Source organism: Leptodactylus fuscus, chromosome 6, assembly GCF_031893055.1.
Source record: "Leptodactylus fuscus isolate aLepFus1 chromosome 6, aLepFus1.hap2, whole genome shotgun sequence".
NCBI lineage: Eukaryota > Metazoa > Chordata > Amphibia > Anura > Leptodactylidae > Leptodactylus > Leptodactylus fuscus.
Window position 1 is genome coordinate 24,196,132 of NC_134270.1, and position 27,688 is coordinate 24,223,819.

The window sequence follows — 27,688 nt, forward strand, 5'->3', positions numbered from 1 at the left end:
TTTTTTTGTTTTTTTTTACAGTAAGAAAATGTAAAATCATTTAGTCCTAAAAATATTAAAATAGATTTACCAGCAATGTCACTCACGAGCACCACAAAATTAATGTAGTTCTGGAAAGACTGTGGTCGGGAATCTGCGCTTCTCTGTCTATAGCGCCGTAAGGACGCCGCTCCCCTGACTACGCTGGGGGTTGTAGTTATGCGACAGACTAGTAAGAGCAATAAATAGTCCTTTATGGAGGTAAACCTTACAGATTTGCTCAAAAGGACGACTCAGGGCAAAACTGATACACGGTTATGTCTAAGGCCTACTGAGGGGGCGGTGTGTGATAGGAATTGTCTCTTTGCAATTTTGGAATGGCTGCCATGCTCCGCCCCCTCTGACCCCGTATTAGTGGGACATATATACTGAAAGTTTTAGACTAGACTAGACAGTCTCTAACTACAGCAGATTTATCTAAGTGTCTAATGCCATTACATAAGTCAGGCCTAGTTTAACTTCACACCACTTAGATTATGCCAAAAAATGAGCCAAAATTTTGGCGCATGGCGTCGCAGCTAAGCCCATGCACACATTCTGATAAACTACGTCCCTTTCTGGTATAGTCATTATCCCATTTTTTGTCTAAAAAGCGTAGAACAAGGCTTGTTAGACAATTTTTGGCGCAAATTATGCTAGAATTTAAGCAGATTTGGAGTCCCCACCATGTATTAGTTTTGCCTGGACCGTTCCTTTAAAGTTCCTCTGTTACATACAGTAGCTATGAGGTTAGAAGGTCGGTAAGTCTTGGCTTCATAGATATCAAGTAGGCCAAGCCCCATTGGCCAGTCCGATGCCCTTTAAGGTCGGTTCACAAAAATGTAGTTTCATAAGAATGGATATTAGCAGAACATTTGGGCAAAAAAACCCCGAAAAATAAATAATTGCCCATCATGTATACCAATATAACTAAAGCAAAGGGGTAACTTGACGTTCCTGAGCCCCAGTTATGAATCTGTCACTTGCCAGGTGCCATTTGGAACACTGTTGTCCTCATATGTTGTAGAGGAAACCCCCTTTAAGCTTCCTCAGGCACCGAGGTCCAGGTACAATGGTTACCTCTCTAGTCCTCCCATCCTTTATAGCAGGGGTCCTCAAACTTTTTAAATAGTGGGCCGGAGGCAGAGCAAATCGCACAGACATCGGCAGCGGTGCCCTCCAATAGGTAAAGTGAAGTGCGCTACATGGCCTGGCCCCGAGCTCCCCAGGAACTTCATTATAAATGCACGCCTGCCGGCGTTGTCGGCGGGGCCAGACAGAAGTGCTTGGTGGGCCGCATGTGGCCCTCGGGCCGCAGTTTGAGGACCCCTGCTTTATAGTAACACTCCAACTCTGGTACATATGGAATATATAGTCAGCCTCATTGGGAGTCAGAATCAGACTGCAGATAGATAGGTTTGAGTCGCCCGATCCGATCGCTGCTTCCGTTGTCAAAATATTAACATTTTTTTGTCAATATGCAAATTACATTTTTGGAAGGTAAGTGACCACGCCCTCATTGCTCCAAAGAGCTGATTTGCATACTGACAAAACGGCAATCTCTTGGAAAAAGAGGGGAAAACACTGTATGATTCAGGGGCCCTAACCTATCTATCTGCAGGGCTGGGTTCTGATGACAGACTCGCTTTCATATGTTATCACTGTACATTTAATATTTAGATTATTTTTGTCCCTACACCTTTGCCGCCTGTCTGAAACCACCAAGTATTTTGCTTCAGTCCACACATGTAGCCACCAAAGGGAGACATTCTGTAACCACCATGCTAGTTGCCTCTTTTACCCGTGATGAGGCAGCAGGCTTGGTGGTTACGACACCTCATATGCAGCCTGTGTGTCTCCAAAGTTACAGACTACAAACAAACCCTGTGTAGTCTGATATTCATATTGCTATCCATCTTGCCCTTCATACATACACATTTGGTGCACTGGAAAGAAGCAGAGTCTTAATTGATGGCAATATGACTGCAGGTCAGCAAATTTGGAACCGGCAAGGCTGAAGGGTATACGACCTTATCTTTCCTATATACACACACCGTACAAAAGAAACCGCAGAAGTGCGAAAAAAAAAAGTTAATGTCAATCAATAAATAGCAAATCTGTAATTAAAATCTTAATAAATTACTGTTATTAGGAAAAGGATTAGTGATAAACTTAAAAAAAAATGGTAATATCAGTAATGCATTGACATTCAGAGGAAGTTTTGGCTTGAACTTGTGTGCACAGTTTTTACCTGAGAAAAGCTTAGTTAAAAAAAAAGAAAAAAAAAAGTATAAACTCCTCCCCCTCCGCCAAACTCCTCCCATCTAATAACCATGGAAGTTAGAATGTGCTATATTAGTTTATCAAGGGAGTCTGTCAGCAGAACCCAGCCCTGCAGATAGATAGGTTAGTCTCACCTGAATCAAATGGCATTTTTGCCTCTGCTGCCGAGATATCGCCACTTTTGTCAATATGCAAATTAGCTCTTTGTAGCAATGGCCACACCCTCCAAGGAGCTCATTTGCATATTAACAAAATCAGTGATCTGAGAAGCAGAGGTGGCGATTCACAAGAGGGAAAACACGGCTTGATTCAGATGACCCTAACCTATCTATCTGTGAGGCGGGGTTGATATGCTGAGTTCTGCTGACAGACTCCCTTTATCAGAGTAGAGAGTACAATGGGGAAGAACAGAAGAGGCGGACGCTAGGTCTACTACTAAAGGCGGTGTCCACCATAAAACCAATTTGGTTATTGCTCCAATGTTTAAAAAATGAAAAAAGAAGGAATTTTTGCAACCATTCTTAAAAAAAACAACAACAAACAAACAAAAAACACACAACGGTTTCGTATCTAGAGTTCCTGCTCAGAGCTATGCGTTTCCATCGTTACAGACTACAAACAAACCCGGTGTAGTCTGATTCCGCAGTTAGATAGGTTACGGTCACCTGAACCAAACAGTATTTTCCCTCTGCTAAAGTTGCCAAAATATTGCCAATTTTGTCAATATGCAAATGAAATTTTTGGAACAATGAGGAAGGTAGGTGACCACGCCCTCATTGCTCCAAAAAGCTAATTTGCATACTGATAAAACCTCGGCAAAAGAGTCACTAATTAACATGGGGAAAACACTTTTCAAGTTGCTTTTTTTTTAATTGTAAACATATTAAAGAAATCAATGTTTTTATGACGATGTCTCTGCAATGAGCCCAAAGTTTCATCTTTTTTACTCAGTTTGCCCCGTTAAAGTGAATGAACCAGTCCAAGTATAAGTGTGACTACTATAGCAGAGGGCAATGTGAACGGAGCCTTATACAGTAATACATATTGGTGGTCAACAGACATGTCAAGAAACTAAGATAGAAAAGGCCAAATTCAGAGTTGATCTGGCTGATGACGTTCAAGAATATGGATTTTGTGATTTACACAGATTCATTTCTTAAGATATCATTATAGTGGTCAGAGCTTTCACTGTCCAAATTACTGCTTTGGATTACCTGTATAGACATAGATAGACTGAAATCTGCAGCCGCCACTAGAGGGAGCACTCTGAATACTGTTATAGGTCTCTGTGCTCCCTCTAGTGGTGACTGCATGTGACAGCCTGAATGTTACAGTATACCTCTATGTCTATATAGAGAAATGCTCTGCCAACTAAACTTTATTAGCACCTTATTTCCGACCTGGTGCTAAGAGGTTGAAGAGGTTTCCTTAAAACTTGTATCTGACCCCTTGATAGATACTCACAGTTGCTATAAGCTCATAACGGACATTTAGAGGATCTAATACCGGGCTCTAGGGATTCGGCCATTCTTATAGGGTCAGTAAGCGGACACTGTTCTTCAGGTTTACACAGAGATAGAGCCATCTCGGAAATTTGTTTTCCCTATGAGCACATTTATAAGCGCGGCTTTCCCTTTCTTAGCAGTTTCTTGGGCTTCTTTGATGATGTCAGCTATTCTGTCTTCATCTTCCCGAGTGACCAGGAAACCTTTACCTCCAAAGCCATCTGCCACAACGTGGTAATCTGTACAGATATGAAGTATGAATGGAAACAATCAGCAATCCTGTCATCTGATACTGCACAGCTGAGCTCCTAGAATGCAACGCCTCATCTAGTGTATTCCTGTATAATGGCAGAATGTTGCAGGATTGCCGGTTTCTACAATAGATGGTCCGTTCTTGGGATAGGCCAATAATATTAGATCAGCAAGATTCCTGGGTGACAGATCCTTGCAGACTACAATGGAATAGAACTGCAGTACTTAAACTCACCACTACAAGTGAGCGGCGCAGCTCCCAAAACGTAAACAACAGCGGGAGCATGGGATTCCTACAGAAGAGAAGGGGCGCCAGCATGGCGTGGCAATGGAAATGTAATCATATTAGATAGTTTAATATTTCGGGTCCTTTAGTAGGGAGGTAAATATAGCAAACTAATGGGGAATTTAAAGGGGTTGTCCAGTCCAAAACAAAAATAGTCAGCATTCCAACCTTGTGTTTTATTAATGCAGTTCAACCCCGTTCACATCAATAGAAATAATCCAGGGGGTCGTTTCAGTTTGGAACTTATTTATTAGGAAGAGACAAGTCTCCCCATGACTTACCATTATATGCCAGACCACAGGCAACATTGCTCCCCAACATGGGGACTTGCTCTCTAGAGATCTGGCTCCAGCAGGCGTCATTACCAACCAGAGCAATGATGGGAGTCTGAAAGACAACGGATCATAGCTTAACCTGTATGGCCATGATGGTCAGTCACACCATATTAGGTTTCTTTAACCCCACCCAAATTTGGGTTATTGCAGTTAATGGATCTATAGTGACAACCATAGGTTACCTTATGACGTGTGTATGTGTCATACTCTACAATGCTGTATCCCAATGAGCCATCTCCAAATACAACCCAAACCTTCAAGAAAATAGGAATACAAAATATTATTAAAAATTAATCTAATATATTAATATTATAATATATAATATAATATATTATTATAATATATTATTAATATGATAATATAATTATAATTAATATAATATCAATATAAACAGAAAACAAATTCCAGTACCTCCGATTCTGGCCGACAAAGTTTGGCTCCCAAGGCAAATCCTCCTCCAACTCCCAAAGTCCCAAAAGCCCCTACAATGAGAAGAGAAGAGTTCCTCAATCACATCTGTATTTGTCATTTTACCATTGGAATCCACCATTATAATAGGGCATCAGACAGGAATCAGAAGACATGTTGTCATCAGATTGTTTCAGTAGTGCATCATGTTGGGGCCAACTGCGTCCTTCCTATGGGGCTACACCCTGGGAGGTCTTCTGGGATTGGGGTGGTCACAGCTTATTTCAGGAGCCGCCGCTCCCCCCCCCCCCGAGATTATGGGAGAGTTGGCCAATATGAAGAAAACATATTTAATAGATATCACCCATAGTACTTAAACCGTGTTACGGGGCTTATATATGGGCTTAGAAAGTGACGCGATGACAACAGAGGCGTAACTAGCAAAGGCCAGCAAAAGTAAACTTTTAACTGGGGGCCCCATGTAACCCCCACACAGTATAGTGCCCTTTCCTGACCCCACACAGTATAATGCCCCTTTCCTGACCCCTATACAGTATAATGCCCCTTTTCTGACCCCCATACAGTATAATGCCCCTTTCCTGACCCCCATACAGTATAATGCCCCTTTTCTGGTCCCCATACAGTATAATGCCCCTTTCCTCACCTCCATACAGTATAATGCCCCTTTCCTGACCCCCATACAGTATAATGCCCCTTTCCTCACCCCCATACAGTATAATGCCCCTTTCCTCACCCCCATACAGTATAATGCCCCTTTCCTGACCCCCATACAGTATAATGCCCCTTTCCTCACCTCCATACAGTATAATGCCCCTTTCCTGACCCCCATACAGTATAATTCCCCTTTCCTCACCCCCATACAGTATAATGCCCCTTTCCTCACCCCCATACAGTATAATGCCCCTTTCCTCACCCCCATACAGTATAATGCCCCTTTTCTTACCCCTATACAGTATAATGCCCCTTTTCTTACCCCTATACAGTATAATGCCCCTTTTCTTACCCCTATACAGTATACCACCCCATTTTCCATCCCCCACTAGGTGTAGCATGAAGCATGAAGAGAAGGATAACACATCGGCGGATGACTGAGGAGAATATAACACGACAGACCTGGATCCAGCCAGCACAGGGGGCCTCTCGGGCGTAAGATGTAAGCAGCGCTGCCTACAAAGTCTCCGCCGTCTGCTACAATGATACTGTCTTCTGGTAAAGCTTCTTCCGCCAGATGCAGAACCTTCAGAGGGTTGAGATGTCTTTCAGTTTTCTCTGCAGCTTTCTGTCTAAAGGTTAATTAAAATAAATAAATAAAATGTTAACTAATTGTATGCCGTATAATTCTTCTCCTCTAAGAAACACAGCTAAAAAACATTCACATCACAGCCCAACACTGAATCCATACACATATAGCGTTGTGCAAAAGTTTAAGACAGGCGTGAATAAAGTAGTACAGTAAGAACGCTTTCCAAAATAAAAGGGACAATCATTTACTTTTGTTAATTAGCAAAACGCAAAAGAAATGTAAATCCCATCAATATTTGGTGTGACCTTTGCCCTTCGCCTTCCATCAGTTCTTCTCAGTACTTGCAGACAGTTTTTGAAGGAACTCGGCAGGGAGGTTGTCCCCGCCGCCATCTTGAAGAACCAAGCATAGATCTTCCGTAGAGGTAGGCTTGCTCCAATCCTTCTGTCTCTTCATGTAATCCCAGACAGACTGGATGATGATGAGATCAGGGCTATATCTGTGGGGGCCAGATCATTGCTCCTCCAAAGAGTAAAGGTCACACCAAATACTGATGGGATTTACATTTCTCTTTCCTTCATTCATTTTGCTTCAGTGAACGCTATTGTATTAACCCTTCTATTTCTGACTTTGCTGCATTTTTTTAAATCACATCTGCCTGAAACTTTTGCACAGCCCTGTATATAGAAAATAGAAGCTTCATTCCACCAAATAGCTGCCTCCATTCATGGTAGTTACTGGTAAGTGATCACTTGGGATCTTATGAGGTCCATTCTCACGGAAACCAGATAGACATGACTGATACATTACTCATTTGCCTTCTCTTTAGTTACGTCTCCTGCTTTAAGGCCTTCTTTCCAATCTGACGGACATGTGTATCCCCGGAGACCTTCTGTAAGGCTAAGTATGAATGAACCAGCGTCCCCTAGAAGAGAAAACCAAGGTGTGAGAAACCTCTGTTGTGAACGTAGCCGGCCATATTCCCAGGTTTAAAGCATAGACACCTATACCATGGAGAATTCCGGCACTTGCTCCTCAGCATATGAGCCATGTCTTGGGGTAAACTCACAAGGATTTTTTTTTTATTGCAGGTGGAACTTTGAGGCAAAATCCACATTGAAAACCACCTGCAAACTCTCCGATTCATTTCAATGTAAGTCAGGCAGATTTTTCCCACTAGTGTCGCGACCTTCTTCAGGCAGATTCCACCTTGTAAACCCCATGTAAATGAATAGAAGGCGGAATAAAACGTTTTTTTCTATTTATTTTTTGGAGCAGCAGTTTTTGCAAAAACAGCTCAATAAAATTTGCTGGGAGTCTCCCTATTGAGTACCCGCCAGTAAGGAGGAAGGAGGGGTCTGTGCCCCCTGTTTACTAGGAGTAGGCAGTCATGCATATACACTACTGCTCCATTCAGTTTCTGTGTGACTGAGGAAGATAGCTGAGTGTTGTATTAGCCATCTTCATTAACCCCACGGACTCTGAATGGAGAGCGACATGCACGACTGCCACTCCATTCATATGGAGACATGGGATCCCCGTACCTTTTTTTTTTTTTAATGTAGATTGTGAGCCCCATATAGAGATCACAATGTATATTTTTTTCCTATCAGTATGTCTTTGTAGAATGGGAGGAAAATCCACACAAACACAGGGAGAACATACAAACTCCTTGTAGATGTTGTTCCTGGCAGGATTTGAACTCAGAACTCAAGCGTTGCAAGGCTGCAGTGCTAAGCACTGAGCCACCACATTGCCTGGGATCCCCGTACTTGTGGTCCCAGCAGTGAGATCCACAGCGATCAGACACTTATCACCTATCCTGTGGATAACCAAGGATTTTGGAAAGGCCCCTGTAGGCCGGGGCCCCATATTGCAAGAACACCTCAATTTAGCCAAAGTGGAATCACCGCAGCGAAAACCACTGCATTTTACATTACCTGCAGAGTGGATGGGATTCTGGCTACTCCTATACACACATTGCAGCGTTTCCACCACACATATTTTACGGCAATTGTAAAAAAGTCCTGTTTTTGTAAATCACAGAATGTCGATTGTATCTATGGAAAAGCTTGTGTTGTCAATATAGGTGTAATGGAAGGAGAAAGCTTGTAGAGGAAAACTCTGCAGACCTTGTGCAAAAACATGCAATGTGTTGCCAACGCTGACTTATTTCTCATCGCTTTTTGTCTGCGAAAGAATGTTGCTGCAGGTCTTCTATATTCAGGTCAGTTTTTGCTGCATGTTCAGATTTAGTTTTAACCAAACCTAACACACGTGACCTAGGAGACACACGAAGTTTTTGTTGGACTTCCTTCATCGCTCTGTGGTTCATATTGTTAATATTGGGGAGAGGGGTAGGTGCTGGCGGTGTCTGCGGTTTTTAAACTTTTATTTTTACTTTTTTCTAACTTTTTTTTTCTGTCCCCATGGGGGATTGAAGCAGTGATCTGCTGATCACCACTTCACTAGATATACACTGCAATACATGTGTTACACGTGTATTGCAGTGTATAGGAAGCTGTCAGCCTGCGTAGACGCACAGGGCTGACAGCTTCCTTTTGGGCAGGATAAACCAGGTACGTGGAGGGGGTAAGTGATGGGGCAGACCCGGGGTTGCCCCCTACGAACATCGGCACCCCCCGAAAGCGTCGTGGGGGGGGTGCTGATCGGCACCACAGTAAACCGAAACATGACTGCCGGCATCTCAGGGGTTAACACCCGCGATCGGACCTGGTTCCGACTGCGGGTGTTACAGGGCATTGTCAGACGTAACATACGGCTGACACCCACAGGGCATGGTGCGCACACAGGTTCTGTATGCGCACCATGCAGCCGCCGTACTAGTACGGCGGTTTGCGGGAAGTCCTTCCCGGCAGCGCCGTACTATTACGGCAGATGTCGGGAAGGGGTTAAAGTTGGTTTGGTTATAGTTATTTTGTACTTACGCTGGTTATTTAATAAAATGGCTGCTGTGGCCAATCTAATCCATCCTGGTGCTGAGTGAATGTGGGGATGGAGTTGACAATACCCTTTGTTATGGCGCACATTGTTGGCGCAGATCCAGGACTAGTGACTGCTACGGTAAGAGATAAGATCTCACCTTGAATGGCCACAGTCGGTTTCCAAAACATATCAGAGTTCTTGAGGAGCTGAGAGCGGTCTCTGTTCACGGCTATGATCTTACTACGTCTGTTCAACACACGGCCGTAGGAAAGTCGGAAATCACACACCGTGCCTATAATCAGAATAGAAGAAGGATTAAAATAACAGAAAGTTTAGGGCTTTTTACAAAATCTATCAAAAATTGTATATTCATTAATGTTTTATTATATTGTTAAAGGGGTTTTCCAGCCAGCAAGGCATTACCCATACTGATGGCATATCCCCATGTCACTGATGGGTCCTACAACCAATTGCTGCATCATTCAGCTGATCCGGCTGCCTCTATGATGGACGGAGTCAGAAGTATTTCTGCTCCCATGTAAGTACCAGACACAGAACCGCAACCCCGACCACTATATAGTGCTAGAGCCGAGGAACTGCAGTCCTGCACAATTACTAGAATATGGTCTCCACCTACAGTCTCCTCTAGGACTTCAGCTGTGTCAGCTTATTGGTGCGGATCCAGGTGTCAGACCCCCCAAATATAAAACTGATGACCTATCCATTTGTTTCTATTGGAGGTCTGAAAATGGCTGCAAGAAAACCTAGGAGGTATTTACAGCAGGACTTGTGGTTACCCCGAGAGTAGTAACCTACTTACCTGGTCCTGGGGCGCTTTGCCCATTCTTCCCCCAATCTCACTGGAATAAAGTCACAGATGGTTTGGGAGTGAGTAGCGGTTTTCAACTACCGGACACTATGTGTCCATAGATTATCATTAGAGATGAGCGAACAGTAAAATATTTGATATTCGTTTCGAATAGCCGCTCAATATTCGACTATTTGAACGAACATCTAACCCATTATAGTCTATGGGGGAAAAATGCTTTGTTTCAGGGGATCCCACCATTCGAGTCAGGAGAGTCACCAAGTCCACTATGACACCCCAGGAAATTATGCCAAAACCCTGGAATGCAACTGGGACAGCAGGGGAAGCATGTCTGGGGGCATCTAACACGCCCAAGTTACTTTATTATGTTGGGATCCCTGTCAGCTTGCGATATGTGGGAGCTGACTTTTTCCCATAGGAATGCATTGACCAGCGTTGACTGGCCGAATGCCATACAGAGTACAGCATTCGGCCAATCAACACTGGTTCTGCCAGAGGCTCGTCTGTGAGAAGGCGGAGTCTAATATCGGACCAGAATGGAGACTGCTGTGGACCAATCTTAGACTCCACCTCCACCGGCAGAACCAGCGTTGATTGGCAGAATGCTATACTCTGTATGGCATTCGGCCAATCAACGCTGGTTAATGCATTCCTATGCCGAGATGTAGCAGAGCTGGCCGTGCGCTCAGCTCGGCTACTCTGAAGATGCAGTCGAGCTCAGCGCACGGCCAGCACTACTACATCTCTGTGCGCTGGCCGGAGATGCATCGGAGCTGAGCGCATGCCCAGCACTGCTACATCGGAGATGAAGCAGAGCTGGCCGTGACCTGAGCTCAGCTACTCTGGAGATGCAGTCGAGCTGAGCGCACGGCCAGCACTGCTACATCGGAGATGCAGCAGAGCTGAGTGTGCGTTAAACCCTACTGTACACTCAGCTCTGCTGCATCTCAGCCAACACCATGGTCATCTGCAAGGGGCCTTAGTCTAAGACATTTATAAAGTAGCAGGGTGCAGCTCCTTACCGGCCAGTACCACTAAATCGGCCTCCTTAAGAGCGTCCCTTCGGTTCTGCCGAATGTGGATGGGGCTGTCTCTTCCCAGCATGCCTCTGGCCATTCCACCCAAGAAACACGGAATACCCAAAGTCTCCAGAGCCTTCCTGAAAAACAAGGAAACATGAATTTAGGCTCCATGCACATTACTAAAGGATTAGTGTACATGGCACGGACATCACATAGATGGCATCCATGTTTTTAACAGACCCCACAATAGAATAGATGAGATCGAGCTGCAAAAATGGACTGGAATAGGACCTGCAGTACTATGGCCCTCGTACAGGTCTGTGTGTATGTGGCCCTAGAAATGAAGTCTGTACAGAGCTGTAATTGTGGATACATGAAAAAAAACTACATTTGTGTGCATGAATCCATAGGGTGAGAATCCAACACTGATATTGGATGGATTCTGCCCTTATTCTGCCTCCCATAGTTTTCAATTGTAGGAAGAGATTGGAGCAGGAAAAAAAAACAAACAAACAAACAATCCTGCCGTAAATTTGGAAGACAATTTCGTGGCAGAGACTGTGGCTTGTGACAGTCGGGGAATGGGCCTAACAGGCAGCAGAAAGCCAATGTCACGGGGGGGTGAAAAATGAAGAGGAATCTGGTACAGACGTGTTTATAGCAGAACAAGGACAGGGGACATAATAGCAAACACCCCCCTGTATATATACAAAGCTAAGGCTATAGATAGTACCTGAGCTTATCCACAGGAGTTGGGGGCAGAGTGCTCTGACTGCCCAAGATGAAGACGGGTTTCTTAGCGCGGCTCAACAATTCCACACATTTCTGGATCTGCAGGAGAATAAGACAAATAGTTTGGCCTTGTGTGGTAGAAAACCATCCAATACTACACGGAGGTTTCACTAGGAGTAAGGAGATAACATTTCTGGAAGATTGCCCAAGGAGGATGTTGGTACAGGGCCCACTACCCCCGAAATAATAGCACTGTCTACTAGCCTAGGGCCTAGACTAATGGTTCCAAGACCCTTCACAATGGTGGTGTGCTATGACCGGTTAGGGTATGATCACATGATGGAAAGTAGACGCCTGCCTTAAATTCCTCGTCACTTCTCACCCCTCCATCTTTCCGCCGCGACTTTCACTCACTTAACCGGCACAGATGACTTGGCCTAGTGAGCTCAGTAGGTTACGCCGCGGGTCCGGCTTTGATCTCAATGAAAGGCACATTCAGATCCCAATGTGTGAACATACCCCAACACCTTCTTGCCACTGGCAAGCAGAAGAATAGATATCTACACGATAATCGACATCCATTACCAGTCATCACACAATGTATAAGTATTTGCCCCCTTCATGGCAGTATTTAGTAGAGGCGAACCTGCTCAGGAGTGGCCTTAGGGATGGTGACGGGAAGAGGTGAAGTGTCTCGGGTCTCCCAGGCCCCAGCAAACAGGTTATTCAGGTGATTCTGCAAGTACCTAGAAAAGGAGGGAACAAACTTGGTAAAGATCAGTGATATGGACCCAACCCTCTCCATGGAGAAGATGCTTAACTATAGAAGAACATTTCCATAGTGTCACAGCTTATCACCGAGCCAAGCTGAAACATTGTGAGAAAATGTCACGTGTTAATATCCCATTTTTTTATGATTATATTTTGTCATATTTTGCAACAATCCTGAAAAAAAAAATCCTCTAAGCTTGAAAAACCAGAAGGCAGCCGGAGGTACATTATAGCCCATATTATGGCCCATAGGTTTTTATGAGACTGAGCATAGACATGGGTTCTGGGCGTTAGTTTTATAAAATATTACCACCTTAAAGGGTGTCGGTCACCAGAGCCTGGCATATCACCCCAGCCCTGCAGATAGATAGGTTAGGGTCACCAGAACCAGCATATCACCCCAGCCCTGCAGATAGATAGGTTAGGGTCACCAGAACCAGCATATCGCCCCAGCCCTGCAGATAGATAGGTTACTGTCACCAGACCCCAGTATATCACCCCAGCCCTGCAGATAGGTAGGTTAGTGTCACCAGAACCAGCATATCACCCCAGCCCTGCAGATAGATAGGTTAGAGTCACCAGAGCCTGGCATATCACCCCAGCCCTGCAGATAGATAGGTTAGTGTCACCAGAACCAGCATATCACCCCAGCCCTGCAGATAGATAGGTTAGAGTCACCAGAGCCAGCATATCACCCCAGCCCTGCAGATAGATAGGTTAGTGTCACCAGATCCAGCATATCACCCCAGCCCTGCAGATAGATAGGTTACTGTCACCAGAACCAGCATATCACCCCAGTCCTGCAGATAGGTAGGTTAGTGTCACCAGAGCCAGCATATCACCCCAGCCCTGCAGATAGATAGGTTAGAGTCACCAGAGCCTGGCATATCACCCCAGCCCTGCAGATAGGTAGGTTAGTGTCACCAGAGCCAGCATATCACCCCAGTCCTGCAGATAGATAGGTTAGGGTCACCAGATCCTGGCTTATTACCCCAGTCCTGCAGATAGATAGGTTAGGGTCACCAGATCCTGGCATATTACCCCAGCCCTGCAGATAGATAGGTTAGTGTCACCAGAACCAGCATATCACCCCAGCCCTGCAGATAGATAGGTTAGAGTCACCAGAGCCTGGCATATCACCCCAGCCCTGCAGATAGATAGGTTAGTGTCACCAGAACCAGCATATCACCCCAGCCCTGCAGATAGATAGGTTAGAGTCACCAGAGCCAGCATATCACCCCAGCCCTGCAGATAGATAGGTTAGTGTCACCAGATCCAGCATATCACCCCAGCCCTGCAGATAGATAGGTTAGTGTCACCAGAACCAGCATATCACCCCAGCCCTGCAGATAGATAGGTTAGTGTAACCAGATCCAGCATATCACCCCAGCCCTGCAGATAGATAGGTTAGGGTCATCCAAATCATACAATATTCTCTCCTTGGGAATCCTTCTGTTGCAGAGAGATGTTTTTGCCCATATGCATGTGAGCTCTTTGGAGCAACAAGGGGATTGCCATTGTTCCAAAAACAGCAATATCTCTGCAACAGAGGCCGCAATTCACATGGAGAAAACACTGCTTGGCTGAGTTGATCTGCTGGGTTTGGTGCCAGACTCCCTTCCAAAATTAGAGGAACTGGTCACATCTCTTACGCTCTTACTTATAGCAATTTAGGCAGAATTATTATGCCTTGTCATAAGTGAGGATCCCCCTCCAATGGCTTGGGGGCTATAAAGACTGGCGTGAGTAATGCCAGTCTTCACAAATATGCCACAGTGTTTGTAGCGTCTGGACTGTATGAACATGAACTTATTATACTATCAGCATTTACTGAGTGACCGGATCCTCTAGTCTATACAATACAGCTATACCTCTGACCCATCCCATATATATGTTTTGGATTTACAATGTCTCCTGCCGCGCTATCCACAGAGACATCAGACGCATTTGCTGCGAACCAGAAACGAACATCCATAAAAGTTAATGGCGACCTTAAGAAGTCGCCAAAAATAGGATGGAGAAGAGGAAATAAACATTGCTGTTCTCTAAACCCAATATGCAAAAGGCTCTGACCCCACCTAAGACGCCCTTTGTACCCAACACACTTACACACCCCTAGCCCAGACAAGCACAAGGACTCGGCTCTACTATTACTTCACTTACCAGTTGATTATTTTTCCCACAATCCCTTTAGGGGCTCCTTTTGGGGCCAACTCTTTTTGGATTATATGATATGGATACAGAATATCTATAGGAAATTCTACAAAAACAGGACCTGAGAAAGAAGAGGGAAGAAGAAAAAATTCTTGTCATACGTTAAAGAGCAAATTAGGTTCAGACATGGCGATTCCAATAGATCTCATCATCATTCTGGGGGACATTTATAAAAAAAAATTTTTTTGCTCATCCATTTTACGAAGAGTCTTCTTATGCCTTAGAAAATCCTTATTATGCTCTTCGCTCTGGGTCAACCCCTAAATGGTCAAACACTCTTATGTTTGAGCAACCACCATCCCAAAAAAAAATCACAACATTTTGGGCCATTCCGGCCTGCAAATGTCTACTGTATATGACCCACTCAGTACTGGTCCCAATCTGTGGGGGAACCTGGCAGCAATTGTTCATCTCCCTCAGCAGCGCCACCACAGGAGGAATGAAGAATTACACAGGAGTCAGACTTCTGTATAATACACCAATGTGACAGACGTACTTTGGCTAATCCCATAATATGGAGAGTTTTTCCTAAATGTCTAGAACATCTGATAAGAGACAAAGATGATACAAATCCTTTTCTACTAATGGGCAGCCTCACTCACCAGGAGTTCCCGACTGGGCCTCAGCCAGAGCTTTCCGTAACACGGGGACAATCTCACGTACAGTCCTGACAGAGGCACAAAATTTACAAATAGGTTTGAAAAGGGACAACTGGTCTATATCCTGGAGAGCTCCTCGGCCCTATAGAATGAAAAAGTGGGGAACAAATATATTAAAATCCCTGATCTAATATCTTAAATTTCTCTCATTGAGATATGATGTCAGAGTCACAGATATTGCATTTCAGAACATGTGGAAATTGCATATACATTAGTAGTAGGGAAGGTAAAGGGTTAATAATGTGTGCAGGACAGCACAGAGACTCCCTATCTTGGTATACTTTGACCCCATTTCATGGTCTGCCTCATTATGAAGCATAACAGTGGGGTATATCTGCCCAGGGTGTTCCTTTAAAAAAGGTAAATCTGACTATGCTACATGACCTAGAGTAGAGTACAAAGGTTATCACTTACCTGTAGCAGCGTTGCAGCTGCTCCACCAATCAGCAGGAGGGGGGACTCCGCCATCTGAGCATTCTTAATAGCGGTCACTGTGTTGGTTAAACCGGGACCCGCTGTCACTGCCGCCACTCCAACCGTACCTGCACCAAAATAACCGTAACATCTGTAAGCAGACTGTAGGGGGAGCCTATAGGTCAGAATATGCTATTCTGGTTCAATGGCTACAATGGTCGGAATAAGGGACGAGAATACAATTTATAGAAATATTCCCATCTTAGACATTTATGGCATATGAACCACATCCTACTAATATTATAAATGTGAAAGTCACAACAACAACACCACGCTCATTATATGGCGTGAACAATCACGGGCACAGTGCGAGGAACGAGTTTAGCGGTAGGCCAGCTTAAAGGGATCCTATCATTAAAACTGAATTTTTTTCTGCCTATCACGTAGGAATAGCCTTAAGAAAGGCTACTTTTTCTACCTTTAGATGTCTTCTCCGTGCCGCCGTTCAATATATAATCCAGTTTTCGTCGGTAAGCAAACGAGTTATCTCGCAGCACTGGGGGCGGGCCCCAGCGCTCAAACAGCACTGGGGGCGTCCCCAATGCTGCGAAAGAAATCTCCAGCGCTGCTTCCATCTTCTTCAGGAACAGATCTTCTTCACGTCTTCTTCTGTTGGTGGCTTCAAACTTCTAGGCCTCGGCCAGACACAGGTGTCTTTCAACAGGACACAATGCAGGCCCAAAACAGAAACTGAGAAAGCAGAGGCCAGTTGAATGTCTATACCCACTAGAGATGCCAAGAACCTAAGAAATGTGTTTTTACAGACAAAACAGGTCCAAAGACATTAGATTTCAACTACCAGAATCCAACACAATGTCTAATCCATCAAGTTGGATTTTAACCTGTCCAATCCTTCGTTTCACATGGACATACGTGTCACCATGGTCCTATGGGTTACCCTTCTTCTACATCGAAATGTATGCTCTTGGCCATATAAATATAGGACTAATCGAACCATCATCCCAAAATGGTGAGTTCTAAAGAAGTCTCTTCTGAATGGAAGCAGACCATGAGATGCTTGGTCACAGATATGAACTAGCAAAGGATTTCTTAATCCTGTTGACCATTTGGATCATGACATTACTCGGTGATGGTACTGATGGTGTCATGAACCATCTGCAACAGTCAGTACCGCACAAGCAGTAGGAGCGTTACATGTCCTATGAGGAGCGGCTAAAAGAACTGGGATTGTTTAGTTTGCAGAAGAGAAGGCTGAGGGGAGATTTAATAGCAGTCTACAAATATCTGAAAGGTAGTCACAGTGCAGAGGGATCTCCCCTATTCTCATTAGCACAAGGAAGTACAAGAAGCAATGGGATGAAACTAAAGGGAAAGAGATACAGATTAGACATTAGGAAAAACTTTCTGACAGTGAGGGTAGTGAGAGAGTGGAATAGGCTGCCACGGGAGGTGGTGGGACCCGATGGCCCTTGAGGTCCCTTCCAACTCTACCAAAAAGAAAAGAAAAAAAAAAAAAAATGTATGGACCCTGATCTAAAACGTGAGAATGTGCAGCTGTTGGGCGTGCAAAGGTAGCAGTCACATTGGTGCTCAGGTGATAGATCTCACATTCAGGGCCCAAGGGACTTTAAATGACACATCTGCTTGCCGAAATAATAAAAGGTCATCTGTATACATCTTAGACAACCATCTACACAAACCAGTTATTGAAAGTCTAAACATTGAGCGACAACCTTTATTGCCAGAACTGGTCGGTCATACAGTCATGGTGTAATTAGTGAATGCCTCTCTGATGCTGAATAGAGATGAGCGAACACTAAAATGTTCGAGGTTCGAAATTCGATTCGAACAGCCGCTCACTGTTCGAGTGTTCGAATGGGTTTCGAACCCCATTATAGTCTATGGGGAACATAAACTCGTTAAGGGGGAAACCCAAATTCGTGTCTGGAGGGTCACCAAGTCCACTATGACACCCCAGGAAATGATACCAACACCCTGGAATGACACTGGGACAGCAGGGGAAGCATGTCTGGGGGCATAAAAGTCACTTTATTTCATGGAAATCCCTGTCAGTTTGCGATTTTCGCAAGCTAACTTTTCCCCATAGAAATGCATTGGCCAGTGCTGATTGGCCAGAGTACGGAACTCGACCAATCAGCGCTGGCTCTGCTGGAGGAGGCGGAGTCTAAGATAGCTCCACACCAGTCTCCATTCAGGTCCGACCTTAGACTCCGCCTCCTCCGGCAGAGCCAGCGCTGATTGGCCGAAGGCTGGCCAATGCATTCCTATGCGAATGCAGACTTAGCAGTGCTGAGTCAGTTTTGCTCAACTACACATCTGATGCACACTCGGCACTGCTACATCAGATGTAGCAATCTGATGTAGCAGAGCCGAGGGTGCACTAGAACCCCTGTGCAAACTCAGTTCACGCTAATAGAATGCATTGGCCAGCGCTGATTGGCCAATGCATTCTATTAGCCCGATGAAGTAGAGCTGAATGTGTGTGCTAAGCACACACATTCAGCACTGCTTCATCAAGCCAATACAATGCATTAGCCAGTGCTGATTGGCCAGAGTACGGAATTCGGCCAATCAGCGCTGGCCAATGCATTCTATTAGCCCGATGAAGTAGAGCTGAATGTGTGTGCTAAGCACACACATTCAGCACTGCTTCATCAAGCCAATACAATGCATTAGCCAGTGCTGATTGGCCAGAGTACGGAATTCGGCCAATCAGCGCTGGCTCTGCTGGAGGAGGCGGAGTCTAAGGTCGCTCCACACCAGTCTCCATTCAGGTCCGACCTTAGACTCCGCCTCCTCCGGCAGAGCCAGCGCTGATTGGCCGAAGGCTGGCCAATGCATTCCTATGCGAATGCAGACTTAGCAGTGCTGAGTCAGTTTTGCTCAACTACACATCTGATGCACACTCGGCACTGCTACATCAGATGTAGCAATCTGATGTAGCAGAGCCGAGGGTGCACTAGAACCCCTGTGCAAACTCAGTTCACGCTAATAGAATGCATTGGCCAGCGCTGATTGGCCAATGCATTCTATTAGCCCGATGAAGTAGAGCTGAATGTGTGTGCTAAGCACACACATTCAGCACTGCTTCATCAAGCCAATACAATGCATTAGCCAGTGCTGATTGGCCAGAGTACGGAATTCGGCCAATCAGCGCTGGCCAATGCATTCTATTAGCCCGATGAAGTAGAGCTGAATGTGTGTGCTAAGCACACACATTCAGCTCTACTTCATCGGGCTAATAGAATGCATTGGCCAGCGCTGATTGGCCAGAGTACGGAACTCGACCAATCAGCGCTGGCTCTGCTGGAGGAGGCGGAGTCTAAGGTCGGACCTGAATGGAGACTGGTGTGGAGCGATCTTAGACTCCGCCTCCTCCAGCAGAGCCAGCGCTGATTGGCCGAATTCCGTACTCTGGCCAATCAGCACTGGCTAATGCATTGTATTGGCGTGATGAAGCAGTGCTGAATGTGTGTGCTTAGCACACACATTCAGCTCTACTTCATCGGGCTAATAGAATGCATTGGCCAGCGCTGATTGGCCGAATTCCGTACTCTGGCCAATCAGTGCTGGCCAATGCATTCTATTAGCTTGATGAAGCAGAGTGTGCACAAGGGTTCAAGCGCACCCTCGGCTCTGATGTAGGAGAGCCGAGGGTGCACTTGAACCCTTGTGCACCCTCAGCTCTGCTACATCAGAGCCGAGGGTGCGCTTGAACCCTTGTGCACACTCTGCTTCATCAAGCTAATAGAATGCATTGGCCAGCGCTGATTGGCCAATGTATTCTATTAGCCTGATGAAGTAGAGCTGAATGTGTGTGCTAAGCACACACATTCAGCTCTACTTCATCGGGCTAATAGAATGCATTGGCCAGCGCTGATTGGCCAGAGTACGGAACTCGACCAATCAGCGCTGGCTCTGCTGGAGGAGGCGGAGTCTAAGATCGCTCCACACCAGTCTCCATTCAGGTCCGACCTTAGACTCCGCCTCCTCCAGCAGAGCCAGCGCTGATTGGCCGAATTCCGTACTCTGGCCAATCAGCACTGGCTAATGCATTGTATTGGCTTGATGAAGCAGTGCTGAATGTGTGTGCTTAGCACACACATTCAGCTCTACTTCATCGGGCTAATAGAATGCATTGGCCAATCAGCGCTGGCCAATGCATTCTATTAGCGTGAACTGAGTTTGCACAGGGGTTCTAGTGCACCCTCGGCTCTGCTACATCAGATTGCTACATCTGATGTAGCAGTGCCGAGTGTGCATCAGATGTGTAGTTGAGCAAAACTGACTCAGCACTGCTAAGTATGCATTCGCATAGGAATGCATTGGCCAGCCTTCGGCCAATCAGCGCTGGCTCTGCCGGAGGAGGCGGAGTCTAAGGTCGGACCTGAATGGAGACTGGTGTGGAGCGACCTTAGACTCCGCCTCCTCCAGCAGAGCCAGCGCTGATTGGCCGAATTCCGTACTCTGGCCAATCAGCACTGGCTAATGCATTGTATTGGCTTGATGAAGCAGTGCTGAATGTGTGTGCTTAGCACACACATTCAGCTCTACTTCATCGGGCTAATAGAATGCATTGGCCAATCAGCGCTGGCCAATGCATTCTATTAGCGTGAACTGAGTTTGCACAGGGGTTCTAGTGCACCCTCGGCTCTGCTACATCAGATTGCTACATCTGATGTAGCAGTGCCGAGTGTGCATCAGATGTGTAGTTGAGCAAAACTGACTCAGCACTGCTAAGTCTCTGCATTCGCATAGGAATGCATTGGCCAGCCTTCGGCCAATCAGCGCTGGCTCTGCCGGAGGAGGCGGAGTCTAAGGTCGGACCTGAATGGAGACTGGTGTGGAGCGATCTTAGACTCCGCCTCCTCCAGCAGAGCCAGCGCTGATTGGTCGAGTTCCGTACTCTGGCCAATCAGCGCTGGCCAATGCATTCTATTAGCCCGATGAAGTAGAGCTGAATGTGTGTGCTTAGCACACACATTCAGCTCTACTTCATCAGGCTAATAGAATACATTGGCCAATCAGCGCTGGCCAATGCATTCTATTAGCTTGATGAAGCAGAGTGTGCACAAGGGTTCAAGCGCACCCTCGGCTCTGATGTAGCAGAGCTGAGGGTGCACAAGGGTTCAAGTGCACCCTCGGCTCTCCTACATCAGAGCCGAGGGTGCGCTTGAACCCTTGTGCAGCCTCGGCTCTGCTACATCAGAGCCGAGGGTGCGCTTGAACCCTTGTGCACACTCTGCTTCATCAAGCTAATAGAATGCATTGGCCAGCACTGATTGGCCAGAGTACGGAATTCGGCCAATCAGCGCTGGCCAATGCATCCCTATGGGAAAAAGTTTATCTCACAAAAATCACAATTACACACCCGATAGAGCCCCAAAAAGTTATTTTTAATAACATTCCCCCCTAAATAAAGGTTATCCCTAGCTATCCCTGCCTGTACAGCTATCCCTGTCTCATAGTCACAAAGTTCACATTCTCATATGACCCGGATTTGAAATCCACTATTCGTCTAAAATGGAGGTCACCTGATTTCGGCAGCCAATGACTTTTTCCAATTTTTTTCAATGCCCCCAGTGTCGTAGTTCCTGTCCCACCTCCCCTGCGCTGTTATTGGTGCAAAAAAGGCGCCAGGGAAGGTGGGAGGGGAATCGAATTTTGGCGCACTTTACCACGTGGTGTTCGATTCGATTCGAACATGGCGAACACCCTGATATCCGATCGAACATGTGTTCGATAGAACACTGTTCGCTCATCTCTAATGCTGAAAGTTAGTGAAGAACTTTGGAGAAATATGAGAACTATGCTCGAGGCCACCAGCGGAGATGAGGTCCAGCCTCCATCTCTGGGATTACATGGAATATACTTGGAATAACATTAGATCACTTCTTGATCTAATAGGTCATGTGTGTCCTAGTGACAAGTGGTTGGCTCCAATTGGGATTGTCTTCTACTCAAGATTCAGGACCACATTGTTTTAGAGGTCCTTTAATGTGTCAGAGTTGGTCCTTCAGACATTCCTCTGATTTTTTTGTAGGTCACTTCTATTTCTTTACTTCCCTAATCCAATGGTAAAAATTTCTCAACTTCTCAGCTGTATACATCTTGCTGACAGGTGTGATACTGTTTTTTAAAGATAGCAGCCACCCTTTTCTAAACCTGTACAACCCATTTCACACAGATGACTGATAACAAAAGATATGTTATGACAAAGTTTCTCCTACCTGAAAGTCTGGCTACTGCATCTGCAGCAAATACCGTGGTAGCTTCATGCCTCGTGTCCACCACACGTATTCCCAGCTTTTCACAGGCTACCAAAATTGGCGAGATGTGGCCACCGACCAACGTGAAGACAAATTTTACACCATGGGACTGAAGGACTCGAGCTACCACCTCTCCTCCATGACAAGGACTTTGAGTTTCCACCTTCAAACAACACAGATGGTCAGATATCGTATGGGTCAATGCGTCACAAGTAGAGGTCATGATACATTACAGTAGAGAGGCCTACAGAATTGTGACAGTGCCGCAATCCCATGAGTGAACCATTGGGGTATAGGAATTCCATATTGGATATGGAACTTCACAAGCTTGGAAAATAAGAGTTTAAAATCATCCTAAAGTCAACCCAAGGCTACTACTAATGGTGGATTCCAACCGTGATCAGCACAAACCTCTGAAGTTTTTTAAATCCATTTTTTCAATAGAAGTCTGACACTTTTCTGTCTACATTTACCCCAAAATATATAATGTAGGACATATTTAGGAGCGGCGTGCACCAGAAAGAACAGGACAACACAACTGGCTCTACACTTCTCATCATTGTGCCCAAGAACGGGCGTGCAAATACACCAAATTTAAAATCGGGCAAAAAATTTACGCCAATTTACTTTGTGCGCCAAATATTTGTGATGATTTGGGTCTGCTTATATTATGCCAAGAATTGTAGGGTTTTGATGCATGCGCCAAATATTTGTTCCTTACAGCCTGCGAGTTACATTTTTTTGTCTGATTTTATCTGCAAGGTTTGCGTCAAATATTTGTCTCGTGGTGAATCTTGACACTTTTAATCGGATGGTATTTGAGTCAGAATTTTGGAGCTTCTAGAAACCTTCCATATTTATGAAGGTCTGTATGATAGATTCATGAATACCGTATATACTCGAGTATATGTCGACCCGAATATAAGCCGACCCCCCTAATTTTACCACAAAAAACGGGGAAAACTTATTGACTCGAGTATAAGCCGAGGGGGGAAAATGCATGACATTCTGTTTGTGCTCATGTTAATCCTAGCCGGCTTCAGTCCTATATGGTAATATCCCAGATGTCACGTGGTCTGGGATATTACCATATAGGCCCAAAGCCTGTGGTAGTAGTAATAGCCTGTTACTACCAGCACAGGCTTTGGGCCTGTATGGCAACAGGGATCGCGGCTGGGGCTCGGGCCTACTCACTGCAGGCCTCCGCGGCCTATAGTATAAGGTAACGTGGGGGTCGGCAGTGAGCAGGCCCGGGGACAAACAAACATTAAGTTCTCATACTTACCGACCTTGTGCTGCTGCTCCCGCCACTGCTCATCTTCTCCCGCGGCTGCTCCTGCTTCTCAGCGTAGGGGGCGTGATGACACCGCCTGTGCTGAGACGCAGTACGACGTCATCAACATACGCCGGGTGCAGGCCTGAGCTAACGTGACCATGTCACCCGGCGTGTGTTGTAGATGGGGGAGGGGGCCGGGACTGGAGCGGAAGCCTGCTGCAGCGAGTCAATACAGTCGAGTCAATTACCGTATTGACTTGAGTAGTAATTTAACTGGTCTGCAGTAAAAGACATCTGTGGGAGGCCGCTGGAACAGCGCTGCTGCCGATAGGTGGTCGGTGAGGCAGCGCTGTCTCCAGGGCTGCCTTAGAGAGCCTTCACACGGAGTAAACGCGCGTGTATTTTTGCAAAATACACGTGTAAAAATACACGTGTAAAAATAAGACTCCCATTGACTTCAATGATATTTTTTACATGTGTAAAAATACACCTGTAAAATGTCATTGAAGTCAATGGGAGTCTTATTTTTACACGTGTATTTTTACACTTGTATTTTGCAAAAATACACATGTGTTTACTCTGTGTGAAGACTCCCTTAAGATGTTTCCAAGGCAGAGAAGATGCTCTGGAAACATCTTGGGGCGGTCCTGGAGGCAGCGCTGCCTCACCACTCACCTATCGCTGCCCAGCGCCATCCCACAGATGTCTTTCACTGCGGTCCAGTCATGTGACATTTTCAATTACCGTATTGACGCAAGTATAAGCCGAGGCGCACCTTTTCAGCAAAAAAACTGTGTAGAATGTGTAGAATGTCACATCACCAAACTAATGCGATTTTCGGAGCATCACCCAACAACAGTCCAAGTTTTTGACAGACCTAAAATTGACTTGCATGGACATGTTTGGTCTGAAACCAACATAACTCACTGGAAAATATTAATATCAGTTTAGTGTCAGATCGTTGGGGTCCTGACTGCTGTATCCCCAGTGATCAGGAGGGGCGGGGGGGACCAAAACTCCATGTAGCGGGCCACAGCAAAAAAGCGCTGCAGGAAAAACTGTGGTGGTAACGCATTATGGTTATTCTGGCAACGCTTTTCACAGAAAGTCCACGTTTCGTCTCTGTGTCACACGACTGACTCCACCCCACTGAATGGGCCTACAGACCTAGTAGATGGAGGGGCTGCAGGGGTGAAGAGTAAGAGTCCCTCCACAGGATGTGATCCAGTGAAATAATCCTGTATATTCATCTGCAGATCCTAGGGTAATATTCACTGCCCTAAAATACTAATCCCTAAATACTAGACAGCGTTCGGCGGCTGAGCTTGTCCGACCGGCTCAGCTATAAATATCCAATACAGAAGATCTTTCTATTGTCTCTGTGTACATACAGCAGAATAATATTCTGTACTAGTACACTGCCTGCAAAGTAAAGAGATCTTCCCTTACTGGATTTATATGGTTTCTGTGCAAACTGATCTCATACGGCTTACCTTATGAAAGAGCTGATAGATGACCCCCAGGCGGTACCCCAACCACAAGACTACAATGGACACTACTGCTCCGAGGGCTGCGCCCGTGAGGTATATACAGTCACAGCCTTGATCCATTCTGGAGGCTGAGACAGGACAAAGGGAGATGCGTTATTATATGTGTGTGTGTATATAAATATAGATAGATAGATAGATAGATAGATAGATAGATAGATAGATAGATAGATAGAGATATGTTTATTACATATGGCGAAAACACAAAACATCTTACCACTCATTTTTTTTATATTATTTTCAAACCAATCCCACTCCCAAGTATCTCATACACATTAGATCCATAACTCGGAGGTTGACTTGTACATGGTCCTAAGGACCCCCTATGAGGCCCTGGGCACGTGACGTCAGACAGAGGCCGGAAGAGGACACCGGAAACAGTCAGCATGTTTGCTGTTAGTACTTAGCAGAGCTCCTATATGCAGAGAGAGTTTGTTACATGTGTTCACATTACTGTGTCTGATGTGAGGATAAAGTTAAAGGGGTTTACTGGATGTACAATTTTCCACGAGGAGGCCAGAGAAGGTGGGAAAATACCAAACATATACTCACCTGTCCCCGATGCTCCAGTGTCCCCTGCCGCTGTCCAGTCTAGCCTGGGGATTAATATGGCGGCAGGCCTCGCCTCACATGACCACCGAGGCCGAACACCGGCCTCATCAGCCCAAGGAAAGGCACCGAGACATCACTCACATACATCACCTGTGACACCCTGTGTCCTGTCCTTAGGCTCAGCCGTCACGTGCAACAAGGAACAAGGCCCTGGGAGCAGCAGGACAGGACCGTGGGCAGAGACACCAGGGACAGGCGACGATGGGGTTTTGTTTGTTTTTCACCATCCTCGACTTCCTTGCAAAAATCTGTAAATTTTGGCTATATCAGCACTATACCCCCTCATTCTCAATCTGCCCTCGGCTAGCCATATAACATGAACCACCAACGCAGATGTGAATTTAGTTCAACCTGTTTGTCCCCCACCCTCCCCCTTGCACCGTATAAAATCCTCTCCTCGCCCTAGGACAGGTATTCACATTTGGCACTGGAGTATAAACGTTCCAACTCTATGGGAACGAATGACAACACAAAGCTGGTGTTAACCACAAACACACCTGTATATAGTTGGGCCCTACTTTGCGACCAAATACTTATTTCAAAGGGGGTCAAAGAGACGCCTTAAGAACAATCGCAAATTCTATTTCTTCTTAAGACTTTCCTACTGACTGCAAAATGCAAAGTTTTCCTTTAATTTTTATCATCAGCTGCAAAAAACTTGATGATTCCAGACAACTCCGCATAGACCGGGACTCTCCATAGAAGTGAACGTTGCCTACCATTTAACCCTTCATCCATCACACAGAAGAATCTGACTCCGTACATCACAGTCATAGCTCTGCATATGTTAAGCAAACCTTATATAGGCATCCATTACACACTGGAGCACCCAGCACCGAATGTGTCAGGGATCCTGCATTACCTGAGTCCGGCTGCACCCTGGCAATGAAGGCGACTAAGTCACAAGCTCTTCCTTCCTCCCTGTCCCCTGATCTTTACCCAGAGATCCTCTCTGGCAGCCTGTTCACGTGATCTCACAGATGTCACACACAGCTCCCTCCCCAGCCTGTGCACACAGGGTTAGACTGTGCCAGGGGTTATTTAGGGAGGGGTCCACATTACAATCATCTCTCAGGGATCAATCTACACGAGGGTCACTGGAGGTCATGCGTAGTAATGTCTAGCACTCCTGGACAAGAGGATAATCCTAAAAATATCTGATAATGTCACTCACAGGCGGGAGATCTACTGCAGAAGTGTCTGCGGCTGAAAGCCATTCATCTCAATAGGATTGTGTAGGAAGCCATGACAAGGATCTCTGCAAACTCTAATAACAGGATGGAAGCGATCTTAGGGCTAGTTCACACGTGGGCAAAGGGGAGGTTTTTGACAGCGGAATTCGCTTCAAAAACCTCTCCTTTAACATGGTGGTCTATGTAGACCACTAGCTTTTTTTTTCCTCCTAGCGTTTTCCGCCTGAAGAAGCGACATGACCTTTCTTCAGGCGGAAAACGCCTGAAGAATTGCATAGAAGTGAATGGGAGGCGAAAACCGCGCGGTTTTTTTGCAAAAAAACGCGCAGTTTTCGTCTGCAGTTTCTATAGCACATATAGGAAAAAAAAACCCTAGCAAAAACCGCTAGCGAAAACCGCGTCAAAAACCTCGTCAAAAACCGCGTGGAATGCAAAAAACAGCGTCAAAAAAACTCCCCGAGGTTTTTTACCTCGCACAAATAAGCTAGGCGGTTTTCACGTGTGAACTGACCCTTAAAGGGATCCTATCAGTCAGACACAATTTTTTGTAGTTACTGCGTCGGAATAGCCTTAAGAAAGGCTATTCTTCTCCTACCTTTCGTCGTCTTCTCCGCGCCACCGTTCGCCTACAATCCTGGTTTCTCTCAGTATGTAAATGAGCTCTCTCGCAGCACTGGGGGCGGGCCCCAGCACTCAGACAGCACTGGGGGCGGCCCCAATGCTGCGAGAGAACTCTCTCCAGCGCTGTCTCCTCTTCTTCAGCAGCGTCATCTTCAGCCTCTCCTTCCGGCGGTGGCTTGTAACATCTAAG

The 27,688-nt window shown here is 45.8% G+C and overlaps 1 protein-coding gene across 1 annotated transcript; it reads right to left on the reverse strand.

Annotated features, from left to right (window-relative positions):
- On the reverse strand, positions 1-26,639 carry HACL2 (2-hydroxyacyl-CoA lyase 2). Its single transcript, XM_075279579.1, has 16 exons — positions 26,547-26,639; positions 25,019-25,143; positions 22,211-22,412; positions 15,939-16,066; positions 15,468-15,606; positions 14,815-14,926; positions 12,527-12,626; positions 11,882-11,979; positions 11,149-11,285; positions 9,455-9,589; positions 7,162-7,276; positions 6,222-6,391; positions 5,091-5,161; positions 4,862-4,933; positions 4,626-4,731; positions 1-4,045 (listed from the first exon to the last, which is right to left on the reverse strand). The coding sequence occupies exons 2-16, from the start codon at positions 25,133-25,135 to the stop codon at positions 3,867-3,869; spliced, it is 1,881 nt and encodes a 626-aa protein (XP_075135680.1). The 5' UTR covers positions 25,136-25,143; positions 26,547-26,639; the 3' UTR covers positions 1-3,866.
- Positions 26,640-27,688: the final 1,049 nt, after the last annotated feature.

Coding starts and splice junctions, on each gene's coding strand:
- HACL2 (XM_075279579.1), bottom strand. CDS start 25,135: ATGGATCAAGGCTGTGACTGTATATACCTCACGGGCGCAGCCCTCGGA. Junction 16,067..22,210: donor TGCAGTAGCCAGACTTTCAG/GTAGGAGAAACT, acceptor ATTTTGGTGCAG/GTACGGTTGGAGTGGCGGCA. Junction 7,277..9,454: donor ACCGACTGTGGCCATTCAAG/GTGAGATCTTAT, acceptor TTTCTCTTCTAG/GGGACGCTGGTTCATTCATA.